At 43.8% G+C, this 15,884-nt stretch overlaps 1 protein-coding gene across 14 annotated transcripts in view; it reads left to right on the forward strand.

Moving 5' to 3' along the window:
• Positions 1 to 1,836: 1,836 nt before the first annotated feature.
• Positions 1,837 to 15,884, forward strand: part of BPTF (bromodomain PHD finger transcription factor) — a 142,559-nt gene continuing 128,511 nt past the window's right edge. For all 14 annotated transcript variants that reach the window (XM_045814374.2, XM_045814378.2, XM_045814384.2 and 11 more), the window contains exon 1: positions 1,837 to 2,706. In XM_045814374.2, the coding sequence (XP_045670330.2) occupies positions 2,076 to 2,706 (631 nt within the window). In that variant the 5' untranslated portion in view covers positions 1,837 to 2,075. The remainder of the gene's footprint in view (positions 2,707 to 15,884) is intronic.

Below are 15,884 nucleotides of genomic sequence, written 5' to 3' on the forward strand. Positions count from 1 at the left end.
GGGATCATGACCTGAGCTGAAGGCAGACACTTAACCGATTTTTAAAAATTTTTTAAAAAGGATTTTTTTTTCTGTAAAGATTTTATTTTTAAGCAATCTCTACATCCAACATGGGGTCGAACTCACAACCCAGAGATCAGGAGTCACTTGCTCCACCAACTGAGCCAGACAGGTGCCCCAGAATACTGTCCTGTACGTAGTGCAGGATACAGGTTGCAAACTTGTAGACTCTGGGCTGTAACTCAATTGCATTTATTTGGACTGATCTGAAGTTTAGTTTGTTTTTTTATTTTTATTTTTTTTATTATTATTTTTAAAGATTTTATTTATTCATTTGACAGAGATAGAGACGGCCAGAGAGAGAGAGAACACAAGCAGGTGGAGTGGGAGAGGAAGAAGCAGGCTCCTAGCAGAGGAGCCTGATGTGGGGCTCCATCCCAGAACACCAGGATCACGCCCTGAGCCGAAGGCAGATGCTCAACAACTGAGCCACCCAGGCGCCCCTAGTTTGTTTTTTTAAATCCTCGTGGTTGCCATATAAAAACCAAGAGATTTCATGTGAAATGCACATTTCCACCTTCTCTTGAAGAATTTGAAGATCTGGCTATTTTACACCCATATTCCCACGTCTGCCCTCCCTAAGCAAAACACAGGCCCTTCCATTTGTCAGTCTTCACCTTGCCCACTTCATTTACTTTCCTTACTTACATGGTCCTTGAAGGCATGTACATTTGCCACTCTTGATGCAATCAGATTATACTGAGTTTACTTGGCAATTAATGCTTGTATTTTCATTTTCATTTCACTTGCGTTCTATCCTTCTAACTAGATTGTAATAAGCCACTCGGTGTACAGAATCCTGCTTACTGTCTTTCTTTAAATCACTTTTTAGTTGTCACATATTCGATAAATATTAATATGTTTATAAAACTTTTCTCGAATCTCAAGCTGACCTTGACCCCTGTGAGTTGGAATACCTGATTTGGTCTGGCGGTGCCTGACATTTCATCATCATAATTCCTTCGCTGGGCTGAACTGAGACCTGGTGACTTGTCAGGTAAAGAAATTAAAATTATTTCCCCATAAGATAACACAAACAACATTTCGAAGTAGATTTTAGGAAGTCATCCTACTGCTTCTGAGAAACTGGGAAAGTTCTTGCTGAGGTGGTAGAGTTTCTAACTGGGACACTGAGAAAGGTGGAGGAGGATGGGAATGCAGGTGCGTTCTGGGTTTTCTCTGAGGCTTTTCGGATGGGCATTTTATCCAGTGAGTCTCAGAGTGACTTTCCCTCGGGGTCTGGCAGCCCAGGGTGTGGTTCCTGGCACAGCCCCTGAGCAGTTGTCATTGGGATCAATTTTAGGACTCTCTAGAACCAATCCTTCGGAGTTTCACATTTCTGGGAGCTCGTCTCCCCGGCCCCAGTTAATTTCCCTCCCGCGCTGGTGCAGGCGGTCCCCCTGCGCGACATCCTCCGACTCTTTCAGCATCAGTTTCCCCCAAGGGGGCGGGCGGGGGACCAGTATGGGGCTGCTCCTGACCTCCTCTTCGAGCCGGGGAAGAGGAGACGCGGGAGGGATGACCTGCCGAGTCCGGGATCAGCGGAAGCTCCGCGGAAGCAGCTGTCTCCTCAGGCCTGTGGCCCGCGGGAGCAGAGCGCCCCTCTCCCCCGCGCCGCCTGCATCCGCGGTCCAGCCGCGCCGCGCGGAGGCGCCCCGGGCTCCCCGCCCCCGACCCGGCGCTCCCGCGCTCCCCCTAGCGGCCGCCGCGCGGCCTCGCTCCGTCCCAGGCTCGTCGGCGGCGCAGCTCACGTGACCGCGCTCCGGGCCTGCGGCCGCTGTCGGTTCCCCCAGTCACCGAGCGAGAGGGAAGAAACAAGATGGCGGCTGAAGGCGATCCGGAGTGGGGCCCCAGCAATTCGGATTGAGCCTTCTCCCTCCACCCGCTTCCGCCGGCCGGGCCCCTCCCGCCCGGCCCCGCGGGCCTCCCCACCCGGCCCCGGCGCCCCCCACCGCCACCCCTCCGCCCGCCCCTCCCCCCTCCGCTTTCCCTTCTCCCCCCGCCTCGGCTCCGACATGAGGGGCCGGCGGGGCAGGCCGCCCAAGCAGCCCGCGGCTCCCGCTGCGGAGCGCTGCACCCCGGCCCCGCCGCCGCCGCCGCCGCCTCCGCCCACGTCCGGACCCATCGGGGGGCTCCGCTCGCGGCACCGCGGCAGCAGCCGGGGTAGGTGGGCCGCCGCCCAGGCTGAGGTGGCGCCCAAGACGCGGCTGAGCTCGCCCAGGGGGGGCAGCAGTAGCCGGAGGAAGCCGCCGCCGCCGCCGCCGCCGCCGGCCCCCCCCAGCACCAGCGCCCCGGGCCGGGGGGGGCGAGGAGGCGGGGGCGGCAGGACGGGGGGCGGGGGCGGCGGCGGCCACCTGGCCCGGACCACCCCGGCCCGGAGGGCCGTCAACAAAGTGGTGTACGATGACCACGAGAGCGAGGAGGAGGAGGAGGAGGAGGAGGACATGGTCTCCGAGGAGGAGGAGGAGGAGGAGGAGGACGGCGACGCCGAAGAGACCCAAGATTCCGAGGACGACGAGGAGGATGAGATGGAGGAGGACGACGATGATTCCGATTATCCGGAGGAGATGGAAGACGACGACGACGACGCCAGTTACTGCACGGAAAGCAGCTTCAGGAGCCATAGCACCTATAGCAGCACTCCAGGTACCCACCCAGCCCAGTTGCTGCAGACTCCTTCCCCACCTCCTTTGCCCTCCCCCCTTGCTCACTCCCTCTCTGGTCTCCCCCCACCCCCACCTCCCCCCCAAACAGAGGGGAAACGCGACGGCACATCAAGTGGCAAAAAACTAGATTTACAAGAGGAAAGAGGCGCATTGTTCAAAATGGAGATTGCATTGTTGCAGTTTGCAGGCCACACACTCGCTCTCTCTTTCTCTCCCCCCAACCCCCTCTTTTTCCTCTTCAAAATTTGTGCCAGTGCAGTGTCTCCACCGGGCAGGATTGAAACTTTGGCACACACATATCCATTGCATTCATTTTTCGCCCCTTGTTTTGGTTTGGTTTTTGGAATGAAAGAAGCCTCTTGTTTTGCAAACCTCTTTGCATTTCTAATGTGGTTTCTTTTAGATTTTTATTATATATATGTTCCTTAAAAGGGAATTGAGGATTTAGACAGATTGTGGCACACAAACACACGCAAAAACATCCTTCTCTTCACACCCCTAGCAGTGTGGTTTTAAAATTGTGTTAAGGAAATGGATCAGTTGGGTTAGTAGGGGAGCCTTATCTGGTCCTGTGTGTTTGTTTTTATTCTTGAGTGCTAATGGGCTCGTGCAACAGTTGCTGGTAAATGGCTGATTAAAAAGCAAAGTAGAAAATCAAACAAAACCAAAACAAATTTGGCAATTCATTCGATTCCAAATCATTTTGGTAAAATCCAAAAAAAAAAAAAAAAAAAAAAGAAAGTAAGAAACTGCAGCAACGTGCATCTTAACTAGTTGGATCCCTTTGCTTCGCCTGAGAAATGCAGTTTCGTGTCACCTGTTGCAGAAGATGTATAGTTGATCATGCAGACATAATTGCTGAAGGTGAACTTTTGGACCAACTTCTTAGTCACACGACAGAAGTACATGGGGATTTATTACAAAATGACTTTTTTTCTTGATTCTGTTTCTAAGGATAAAAGTCTTCTCTGGATCTGTAATGAATTTCTCCAGAGTGATTTTTCTCCTATTTTCTCACAGAAAGTTTCTCTAGGCTGGTGCTGAGATGCCTTTTTTTTTTTTAAACACACAATTGCTGCTTTGTATTAAATACGTAGTTGCAGATTACTAAATTGGGGGGGGTGGGTTGAAGTAACTTGTAGCAATAACCTACAGGATTTTTCCTTTATATTTTTGTTAATCTGGATTAACTAAATTAGATTCCAGTTTTAAGAGCATTTACAAAGTGAAGTTTATGAGGAAATAGGATCTTAAAAAAGTAATTAAGGTGTGTCACTTGTTTTTAATAGAGACGAGGGTAGTATAAGGGGTTAAATTTAGATGTTTCCGTTTTTTATAAATGCTTAACTACTTATGGGGGAGTGTGAGTATTAAGCCAGATGAAGACTCATTTAGGTTGTCCTAACAGCAAATGCAAAAGGTAATTTTCTTTTGCCTGACAATATCTGCCTGCCTTCGCCGGGTCGGGGAGGAGGGGATGCTGGCAGGAGAGTGAAGGGAATGAATCAAGTGTCAAGTATTTATGTCTTGTGTGTAGAAGGAACTAACTGTACGCCACTTTTCATTTCTGAGCCAACTTAATATCTTTTATAGTAATAGTTTTTACCTTAAGAAATCATATGTGGTTCTTTCTAACCAGAATTGAAAGACCCATAGAGACTGAATTACACTATCAGAGAAGTTTTTTCGGGCTAGACAGAGCTGAGGCATTTTGGCAGGGCAGTTCAGCTAACTTTAACCTCTTTGAGGGACTAGCAAATAATACTTAGGATTGTTAGCTGTGTATTTGCTGAGTTACATTACAATTTGTGTTTAGGTTTCCTTCTTTTAAAAAAATATTTGTGTATTTATGTACTTCCATGACATTTTGTTTTTATTAATGAAATTGTAGATACCTTGTGTATACTTGTCCTATCTTTATATGAAATTAAGGATTATATATCTTTATGTTAATCTTATATCTCCTGCAGTTCCTGGTACAGTGTCTTGCACGTAGCAGCTGCTCATCAAAGATTAGTTGGATAAATGATTGTTAGGTGAGAGCTTGTAATAGATGAAGTTTTGATAATTCTGCAGTGGGTGCCCTAGCTCCTAAATATTTTGGATTTGGGAAACTAAAAATTGATGTAATTAGATTTTGATAGTTTGACCAGCGACTGTTTTAGTAGCAGAGCTAGTGTGTTTGAAGCTTCTCTTTCGTATTACTTGCCAGGCATTCTCCTTTCTTTATTGGATGTGGTGTTAACTTGTTGGATGCTTTACTTTTTGAAACACATTATTCCTCAAGATTATGGTGAAAGGGATCGTGCATTTTGTGTTAACTTTGAGAATATGTCCACTTGGCTAGAATGAGTAACAGTGCATGACAGTGAGTTGTTGAGGCTAAGCACCAGTTTCATTGGTTTTATTGTTTGTATTTCCAGACAATAAAGGCTAGGGAGAAGGCTGTCAGGTACATGTGTATATGTGTGAATGCTTCGGGAGAAAAAAACGTCTGGGACTGATATCCCAGGAGCACAGAAAAAGATATGATTGGTGGATTTGAATCCTGTACCGTCAAGGCTAAAAAGGGATTATACTTTACTGGGAATTTAGAACAATTCGATTAATTTTTGTAGGCAGTACTACTGTTGGCTTTAAGTACTAGCATTAAATTCCTACCGTAAGAAATTATTCCTTAGTCTAGTCGTCTGTTGAGTCAGGTTTGCAGGTAATATGGACTGTTGATGATGCAGAGATGTTGGTTGATTCTTTGAGCTTACTTTTCTAAAATCATAGGTTTTTTTTTAAAGTTTATTTTTTTAGTAATCTTTACACCCATTGTGGGGCTCAACCTCATGACCCCGAGATCAAGAGTCACACGCTTCTCCAACTGAGCCAGCCAGGCACCCCTAAAAATCATAGATTTTAAAAAGTATTTTCATTGGAGATTAAATGTTTTCCTTTTATGGAGAAAAATTTTAAATGGGTGTGTAAGATATTCACATGACAAATAATACAATAGAAATGACAGTTTATTAATTCAAAATTGAAATCATCTGGTTTTGCTTCAGCTAAAAGCATTTGGCTGAAAAAGGCTTTTATTTATTTTTGTTTAATATAGAGTTATTTCACCCTATAGGTTTAACGATGTATTTTTTTAAAAGATTTTATTTATTTATTTGAGAGGGAGAGGGAGCAGCACACTCCTGCTGAGCAGAGAGCCTGACTAGGGCTTGATCCCAGGACCCTGAGATCATGACCTGAGCTGAAGGCAGGCGCTTAACTGACTGAGACACCCAGGTGCCCCTTTATGACATAATTTTTAGATTTTATTTATTTATTTGAGGGAGAGAGTGCATGCGCATATATGAACTGGGGAAGGGGCAGAGGCAGAGGGAGAGGGAGAAAATCTCAAGCAGATTCCACACTGAGCTTCGAGCCAGTCATGGGACTGGATCCCAGGACCCTGAGATCATGACCTGAGCCGAAACCAAGAGCTGGACACTTAATCGACTGAGCCACCCAGGCACCTGGTTTTGTGACATATATTGTCAACGCATTGAGAAAGAACACATAGAAAATCTGTTTTGAATAGGTGTTTGGTGTTCTGACAGTATCTTGAAATCGAGCATTAGCTAAATAAAAATCAACCATGCTTGAAACTGGGTAGTTTTTGCATTTAACGTGTGTTGGACTTCTGAGGTATTATACTTAGCTGAATTTTGGAATTTGGAACCTTTGATGACTTCAGAAAGCCAAAGCCCTGATGTTTTCCCGGGAGAGTTAGTGATTTATGTTCTCTAAGGATTATGACAGAGGAGAGCAGTGGTATAGATGCCATGAATGAACTGTAGATGTATCTGAAGCAGAATTTGTTACTAGTTCGGCAGTACTTATTCCCACCAGTGTGAACCAAGTGTCTTTTTGGTATTTGTATAATTCCGGATTGCTACAAGTGAAAGTGCAGTAGGGATTTAGAGAAGGGGAAGTTTGTACCCTCTTTGGGGGAGTTGGTGTGGGTATATGCTTCTTGGATGGGCATGTGCAAGGTGAGGATGGATAGATCAAGGGAGGGGGCAGCATGAACCGAGGCACTGGTTGTTTTTTTTTTTTTTTTTTAAGATTTTACTTCTTTTTTTTTTTTTTTTTTTTTTTTTTTTTAAAGATTTTATTTATTTATGTGACAGAGAGACAGCCAGCGAGAGAGGGAACACAGCAGGGGGAGTGGGAGAGGAAGAAGCAGGCTCACAGCAGAGGAGCCCGATGTGGGACTCGATCCCGGTACGCCGGGATCATGCCCTGAGCCGAAGGCAGACGCTTTAACGACTGCGCTACCCAGGCGCCCCAAGATTTTACTTCTTAAGTAATCTCTACACCTAGTGTGGTGCTTGAACCCACAACCCTGAGATCAAGAGTCCAATGCCCCGCCAACCTGGCCTCCAGCCAGGTGCCCCTAAGGCACCGATTTTAAGGTGTGGGCAGTCTTAAGTGTCCTGGTTTAGCAAGAGCCTGAGCGTGTGAATAAGAAATAAGCTATAAAGGTCTGTTGTTGGGCAGTATCTGGAGAACCAGGCTATAACTTTCTGCCTCTCATCTGTAGGCTGAATATTGGGCTAGATCAGTGTTCTTTATTTTTTACTCTTGCAACACCCAAGGGATATGCAGTATTCCATCAGCAACGTGCAGGAGAATGAAACAAAACCAAATCAAATCACGGAGATACTGTTAAGCCACTGTTGCAGCCAGCTCATTCCCCCCAAATTGAGAGGATTATTAGAGGAGGTGATTTCTGTAGGCCCCCCCCCCATCTATTTCAAATCAATTTCATTTGTGGGTATTGGTGATCAATCAGAAGATTGGGGAACAAGTGGAATATGATTTCAGTGGGATGTTAGCAAGTTTAGCATAGCTTCTGTTCTGCAGGATGGATTGGAAGAAGATGAGATAGCTAGTGGGTATCTGGATGGGTTTTGAAGCGCCGAATGGCAAATCAATTCAGGAGGTACTTCAGGGGGCACCTGGGTGGCTCAGACGCTTAAGCGTCTGCCTTCGGCTCAGGTCATGATCCCAGGGTCGTGGGATCCAGCCTCGCATCGGGCTCCCTGCTCGGCGGGGAACCTGCTTCTCTCTCTCCCTCTGCTGTTCCCCCTGCTTGTGCCCGCTCTCTCTCTCTCTCTCTCTCTCTCTGTCAAATAATTAAATAAAATCTTAAAAAAAAAAGAAAAGGAGGCACTTCAGGTTCCCCAGACCTCGACAACATCAGAAGTTTATGTAGATGGAGAGAAGAATGCATCACATACGCCTCCGTAGGAATGGTAGCACCCCCCCAAAACCCATACCCATTAGGAATTCAGGATTATAAGGGAAATGAGTGAGATCTGTTTTCAGGTATCTGTATCTGAAGAGATTAAATATAAGAATGGGAAGAAAGAAAGTGAGGGCCCCGAAGAGTTACTAAAAAGTTGGGCAACATGATCTGTGAGTGGTAAAGAGATGCGTCTGAGTTATGCAGTAGTGAGTAGTCTTGTGTACAGTTCGTGTTCATCTTTTCTGGTGTATATTTGGGAATGGAGCTGTGTATTGAAATGTGTTTGCACAGCAGCACTGGTGATGTTGAGGCCAGGAACTCTGATTTCTTGTGTTAGATTCTCCTTTCCACCTCAGTACCCTGTGTCCTCCCTGTGACTGCAGATCCTTGGAGGGGGCGTGTAGGGGATGAGAAGGTGGTGGTTGTGGTGAGGGACTATGATAATCTGGGTGACATGGACAGGAGCCAATCCTAGCAGATGCCTTCTTTGCATTGAATAGATTCCTCCCTTCTTGGTCCTTAGCTAAACTCGAATTCCACTTCCCAGGAGGCATCTTTCCAGAAGTCTTCCCAGAATACTGTTGCTCTCCTTGGTCTTTTTTCTCTTTGAATACCGCTTTTTTTTTAAAGATTTTATTTATTAGAGAGAGAGAGAGAGAAAGCGTGTGCACATAAGCAGGGGGAACGGCAGGGGAAGAGGAAGAAGCAGACTCCCCACTGAGCAAGGGATTCCGACACAGGGCTCAGTCCCTGGACACTGGGATCGTGACCTGAGCCAAAGGCAGACGCTTCACCGACTGAGCCCCCCAGGCGCCCCTGAGTGCCTGCATAGCTCTTACAGCCTCAGCTTCATCATTGAGCGCTAGTTTAGCACTGACCCTCGTTCTAATTTTTTCATGCTTTCAGTTCTTTAAAATGATGAGCCTCAGGAGGCAGAAGATTGCTTAAAACAAAACAAACTTAAACTTGCAAAATGCACTTCAAGATTTTATTTTTTTGAGTAATCTCTATACCCAGCATGGGACTCAAACTCACAAGCTGTGATCAAGAGTTGCACCACCAGCTGAGCTAGCCAGGGGCTCCTGCACAATGCACTTTGACAGATGGAAAGTAAAATGCGGTGGCTCACTTCATTAAGGGTCCAACTCTTAATTTCAGCGCAGATCTTGATCTCAGGGCTATGAGTACAAGCCCCGCGTTGGGCTCCATGCTGGGTGTGGAGCCTGCTTAAAAAAAAAAAAAAAAGGATGGAAAGTCAAATCATACGGAAAGAATGAAAATGCATATAACTAAATGTAATTATGTTTTGTCTATTGGTATATATCAGGTTATTTTACATTTTTCTAGATATTTATATTACTCAAATATTACGTTTTGACTGCTGAATAATTTTTAAAAATAGTAAAAGTAATAGCACATTTATTGGACATCTGAAGTGCCGAGTGGCACCTGGGTGGCTCTGTCGGTTAAGTGTGACTCTCAATCTCAGCTCAGGTCTTGATCTCAGGGTCCTGAGTTCAAGCTCCATGTTGGGCTCCACCCTGGGCATTGAGCCTACTTAAAAAATAAATAAATAGCTAAATAATTCTCAAGCAATATTTAATAATTCCATTTTAAAAATAGCATTATTGTGGGGGGTCTGGGTGGCTCAGTCGATAAAGCATCTGACTTCAGCTCAGGGTCCTGGGATTTAGGCCCATATTGGGCTCACTGCTCAGCGGGGTACCTGCTTCTCCCTCTCGCTTTGCCTGCAGCTCCCTCTGCCTGTTCTGTCTCTGTCAAATAAATAAATCTTTAAAAAAAATAGCTTAATTGAAATATACATACTATAAAATTCACCCTTTTGTGAAGTGTATAATTCAGTGGTTTTTGATATATTCACAGAATTGTGCAACCATTACTACTCCCTAATTTCAGATCATTTTTTAATCATGCTCCCCTCCCCCCAAAACCCATACCCATAGGTCACTCCCTGTTCTCTCCCTCCCCTTTTGCCATTCATTGGCAACCACTACTTTCATTATCTGTTGGTTTGTCTCTTCTGGACATTTCATGTAAGTGGAATGATACAATATGTGGTTTCTTTCACTTAGCATAATGTTTTCAAGGCTCATGCATGTTGTAGCACATATATCAGTACTATGTTTGAGTAATATTCCATTCTATGGATATACCACATTTTGTTTACCCATTCATCGGTTGATGGATATTTGAACTGTTTCCATTTTTTGGCTATTATGAATAATGCTGCTGTCAACATTTGTGTATGGGTTTTGGTCTGGACAATATGTTTTCATTTCTCATGGGTATATCCTAGGAGTAGAATTGCTGGATCATTACAAGTACAGTTTTATTTTATTATTATTGTTTTTAAAGTTATTTAAATAATCTCCACACCTAGTGTGGAGCTTGAACTCACAACCCTGAGACCAAGAGTCACATGCTTTTCTGACTGAGCCGGCCAGGTGCCCCACAAATACAGTGGGTTCCCTCCACCCCAATACATTTTTAATAAAATCATTTTATTTAGACTTTTTTACAATAGTTTTAAAACAGTTCTTGGGCCGCCTGGGTGGCTCAGTCAGTTAATCATCTGCCTTTGGCTCAAGTCATGATCCTGGGGTCCTGGGATCGAGCCCCACATTTGTAAACTGGAGATATCTTAGCACTCAATTCAAGGTGTCATGAGGGTTAAATGGTTAATATACATGAAATGCTTAGAACAGTACCTGGCATGTGGTAAAGATTTAACAACTATTAGCTGTTACTATCTGTTGATTTGCTCTTGAACTGAAGATGGAGATGATGATGATTTTTTTTTTTTTAATTTATTTGAGAGAGAGAGGGAGAGCACAAGCAGGGGGAGTGGTGGGCAGAGGGAAAGGAAGAAGCAGGCTTCCCGCTGAGCAAGGAGCCTGATGCTGGACTTTTTTTTTTTTTTTTTTTTTGTAAATTTTATTTATTTGACAGAGAGAGAGAGACAGCCAGCGAGAGAGGGAACACAAGCAGGTGTAGTGGGAGAGGAAGAAGCAGGCTCCCAGTGGAGGAGGGAGCCCGATGCGGGGCTCGATCCCAAGGACCTGGGATCACGCCCTGAGCTGAAGGCAGATGCTTAACGACTGAGCCACCCACGTGCCCCTCGATGTAGGACTTGATCCCAGGACTCTTGATCCCAGGATTCCCAGGGGAATCTCCCCTGAAGATGGAGAATGTATGAAGATACAGGGACCTTACTTCAAGTATAGTGAGAAAATGTCATCTAGGGGCGCCTGCGTGGCTCAGTTGGTTAAGCGTTCTGCTCTTGTTCTCAACTCAGGTCTTGATCTCGGAGTCATGAGTTCAAACCCCACATTGGGTTCCATGCTGGGCATGGAGCCTTCTTCAAAAAAAAAAAAAAAAAGTCATTTGACTTATAAAATATAAACATATTTTGAGGACCACATTTAAGTAAAAATATGCATTAAAACAGAGTTTTATTTTCCCACTTTAAAAGAAATATTAAATATTTAACTTACCCATTTAAAAAATTTAGTTTAGCTACCATCTAACTCATTCCAGAGCTATGGTAAATAATATATTTACTTCAGTTATTCACAGTGGTAAATTAGAGCAGAGAAAGCACTCATGACACTTCTAACGCTTGGTAGTTCGTGCTGTCTTTCTTTCCCTGTTGAACACTAGTATTCCAGGTTTTCAAACCTACCTGTACATGGCCCTCTCCCTGTCTCCCTCCTTCCCTGGAAAGCTCATCTGTTTTCAAGTTGTTTTTAAGAACCGTGATGAAAAATTATAAAAATAGTGCAGATTTACTCTTTGGGGAAAATACTCATAATACAAAGATGAAAATGGAAATCTGTAATCTCACCAACCAAAGATAACTCCTGGCGATGTTTTTATACCATTTCCTATAACATGTTTTTACCTATGGATTTTTAAAAAGGTACAACTAGGGGTGCCTGGGCAGCTCAGTTGGTTGAGCGTCTGGCTCTTGGTTTCGGCTCAGGTCATGATCTCAGGGTCCTGGGATCGAGCCCCACATCTGGCTCTGTGCTCACTGGGGAGTCTGCTTGGGGATTCTGTCTCCCTCTCCCCACTTGGCGTGTGTGTGTGCTGTCTCTCTCAAATAAATAAATCTTTTTTTTTAAAGGTTCAACTAGGATTATATTAAACAAATTGGTTTTGCTTGATATATAGCAAAATTTTCACCTATCATTGTCTTTATCAAGGTAGTACATGAACATAGGTAACAAATTAAAATTGTATTAAAGGCTCATAGTGAACAAAAGCACTTCCCTGATATACCTCTTTTTTTTTTTTAAGATTTTATTAATTTATTTGACACAGAGAGACACAGCCAGCGAGAGAGGGAACACAAGCAGGGGGAGTGGGAGAGGAAGAAGCAGGCTACCAGCGAAGGAACCTGATGCGGGGCTTGATCCCAGATCGCTGGGATCATGCCCTGAGCCGAAGGTAGACGCTTAACGACTGAGCCACCCAGGCGCCCCTGATATACCTCTTTCTGCCCGAGACCTCTCTAGAGGCAGTGGCTTGCAGTTCTTATGGTTTTTTTTTTTCTCCCCTTGGCATTTACCACAGTATTTTTAAATAATATGCTTATATTTGGTTTATCAGTTTTAGACATTTCTCTTTTGACTTTGTTAATGGTAGATGAAGAGTTAGCCCTATCATAATTACTCTTACTTTTTCCTTATCCTCTCGTTATAGCATGATTTTTGGATAAATGTTGGGGGATTGGTTATATGATCATAACTATGTAAAGATTGGCTTTATTGTGTTCTAGCATCTAGTGTTGCACTTGAGAAGTTTAGGACCATTCTGATTACTTCCTTCAGTTTTTTTTTCTTTTCTAAAGCATTTAGGCTCTTTTTATGGTCTCCAGTATTGTAAAGTTTGGCAGTGACACCATATCCTTTGATGTGGCTCTTTTTTTCATTCATTGTGCTGCGTGCTTGGTGGCTCCTGCCCTTTTTGCTAATTAAAAAATTTTTGTAACCTTTTAGGTAGGGGAGACTGGATGGCTCAGTCATTAAGCGTCTGCCTTTGGCTTAGGTCCCAATCTGGGATCGAGCTCTGAGTTGGGCTCCCTGCTCAGCAGGAAGCCTGCTTGTCCCTCTCCCTCCCCCCAACTTGTGTCCCCTCTCCGCTCTCTGTCAAATAAATAAATAAATAAAATCTTTAAAAAAATAAATAAATTTTAAGTAAACTCAGTGCTGCTCGTGGTGCTCAGACTCACAACCCCGATATCAGGAGTCTCACGTTGCACCAACGGAGCCAGCCAGGTGCCCCTCGGTGGCCCTTTTAATACGGAGATTTGTGTTCTATAGTCCTGCGAATTTTTTTTCTATTATTTGCTCATTTTTTCCCAAATTTGTTCAGTTCTCTTCTTGAACTCCTAGTTAGTTAGATGTTGGATCTTGTAGACTGATCTTACTAAGTTGTTTGTCATTTTAAATTTTTGTTGTCTTGTCCTTTTGGTCTGCTTTCTGGGAGATTTCTTTTTCTTTCTCTTCCAAGCCTTCTGTTAGGTTTTTATTTCACCTGTCAGATACTTAATTTCTAAAAGCCGCTTTTTTTTTTTTTTTAAAGATTTTATTTATTTATTCGACAGAGAGAGACAGCCAGCGAGAGAGGGAACACAAGCAGGGGGAGTGGGAGAGGAAGAAGCAGGCTCATAGCGGAAGAGCCTGATGTGGGACTCGATCCCGGAACGCCGGGATCACGCCCTGAGCTGAAGGCAGATGATTAACCGCTGTGCCACCCAGGCGCCCCTAAAAGCCGCTTTCTTTGTTACTTTTTCATAGCATCCTGTTTAATGACATATCTTCTCATATTTCTTACTAATGCTAATTAAAATTATTGAAGTACACCTTACATATATAGTAAAATTCACCCTTTTTAGTGTACAGTTTTGACTCTTAAGTTTTGGCAAACACATACAGCCATGTAACCACCATTACCATGAGTATAGAATAGTTCCATTATCGGCCCTAAATTCCCTTGTGTTCCTTCAGTCAGCCCTCTCCCCTTCCTTACACCGCAGGCCACCACTGATGCATTTGCTGTTCCTGTAGTTTTTGCCTTTTTCTGAATATCATATAAGTAGGCTATTTAGCTTTTTGAGTCTGGCTTCTTTTACCTAGCATAGTAAATTTGAGATTCATCCAAAATACTGTTTTTATCGATAGTTCATTCCTTTTTATCACAGAGTAGGTAGTCCTTTGTACGGATGTACCACAGTTGGCTTATCCACTCACCAGTTCAAGAACGTTTGAGTTGTTTCCAGGTTTTGGAGGTTATAAATAAAGTTGATGTAAGTCATTTACTTACAGGTTTTTGTGTGAACACAAGTTTTTATTTCTGTTGGGTAAATACCTAGGAGTGGAATTGCTGGGTTACATACCATGTATATTTTAACCTTATAAGAAACTGCTAGGGGCGCCAGGGTGGCTCAGTCATTAAGTGTCTGCTTTGGCTCAGGTCGTAATCCCGGGTCCTGGGTTTGAGCTCTTAGTTGGGCTCCCTGCTCAGCAGGGAGTCTGCTTCTCTCTCCCCCTCTCTGCCCCCCCTTCTCTGTCTCTCTTTCTCTCAAATAAACAAAATCTTTTTAAAAATTAGAAAAAAAACATGCCAAACTGTTTTCCAAAGTGGTTTTACCATTTTGCGTTCCCACCAACAATGGATGAGGATTCCAGCCATTGTAATAGGTATGTAGTAGTAGTTTCTTTTCTTTTATTCCTTTTTTTTTTTTTTTAAAGATTTTATTTATTTATTTGAGAGAGAGCGAGTGAGGAGCAGAGGGAGAGGGAGAAGCAGACTCCCCTTGAGCAGGGAAACTCCATCCTGGACTTTGACCTGAGCCAAAGGCAGTTGCTTAACCCACTGAGCTACCCAGGTGCCCCTAGTGGTATGTTTCATTATGACTTTAATTTTCATTTCCCTACTGATTAATGATGCTGAGCATCTTTTCATGTGTTTATTTGCTTGTCTGTGAAGCAAATCTTTGGTGAAGCGTCTGTTGAAATATTCTTCCCAATTTTTAATTGGGTGTGTTTGTTTTCTTATTCTTTTTTTTTTTTCTTAAGATTTTATTTATTTATTTGACAGAGAGAGAGACAGCCAGCGAGAGAGGGAACACAAGCAGGGGGAGTGGGAGAGGAAGAAGCAGGCTCCCAGCGGAGGAGCCTGATGTGGGGCTCGATCCTAGGACTCTGGGATCACGCCCTGAGCCGAAGGCAGACGCTTAATGACTGAGCCACCCAGGCACCCCTGTTTTCTTATTCTTGAATTTGGAAAGTTTAGCTAACAATAATTATTTAAGTTATATAATTTCCCAGAGCTCTTTTCTCTGTTCCTTTTTCTTTTTTAAAGATTTTTATTTATTTGACAGAGAGAGACGCAGTGAGAGACGGAACACAAGCAGGGGGAGTGGGAGAGGGAGAAGCAGGCTTCCAGCAGAGGAGCCTGATGTGGGGCTCGATCCCATAACGCCAGGATCACGCCCTGAGCTGAAGGCAGATGCTTAACGACTGAGCTACCCAGCCGCCCCCTCTGTTCCTTTTTCAAACCATCCTCTTCTTGGATGTAATACCCTTTATTTCTCTGAGGACATTTATTAGTTGTTTAAAACTTTTCTTTGTTTCTTTTGTTACCTCAGATTCCATTCTTTTTGTTTGTTTGTTTTTGTTTTTATTTTTATTTTGTTTTTTAAGTAGGCTCTACAGGAAATGTGTGGCTTGAAACCACAGTCTTTAGATCAAGAGTCGCATGCTCTACTGACTGAGCCAGCCAGGCACCCCAGATTCTATTGTTCTGTTTTAATTCTAATAGTGGAGGCTTTTTTTTTGTAT

This window comes from Ursus americanus, chromosome 23 (genome assembly GCF_024610735.1).
Source record: "Ursus americanus isolate L20-20 chromosome 23, mUrsAme1.1.p, whole genome shotgun sequence".
Lineage (NCBI taxonomy): Eukaryota > Metazoa > Chordata > Mammalia > Carnivora > Ursidae > Ursus > Ursus americanus.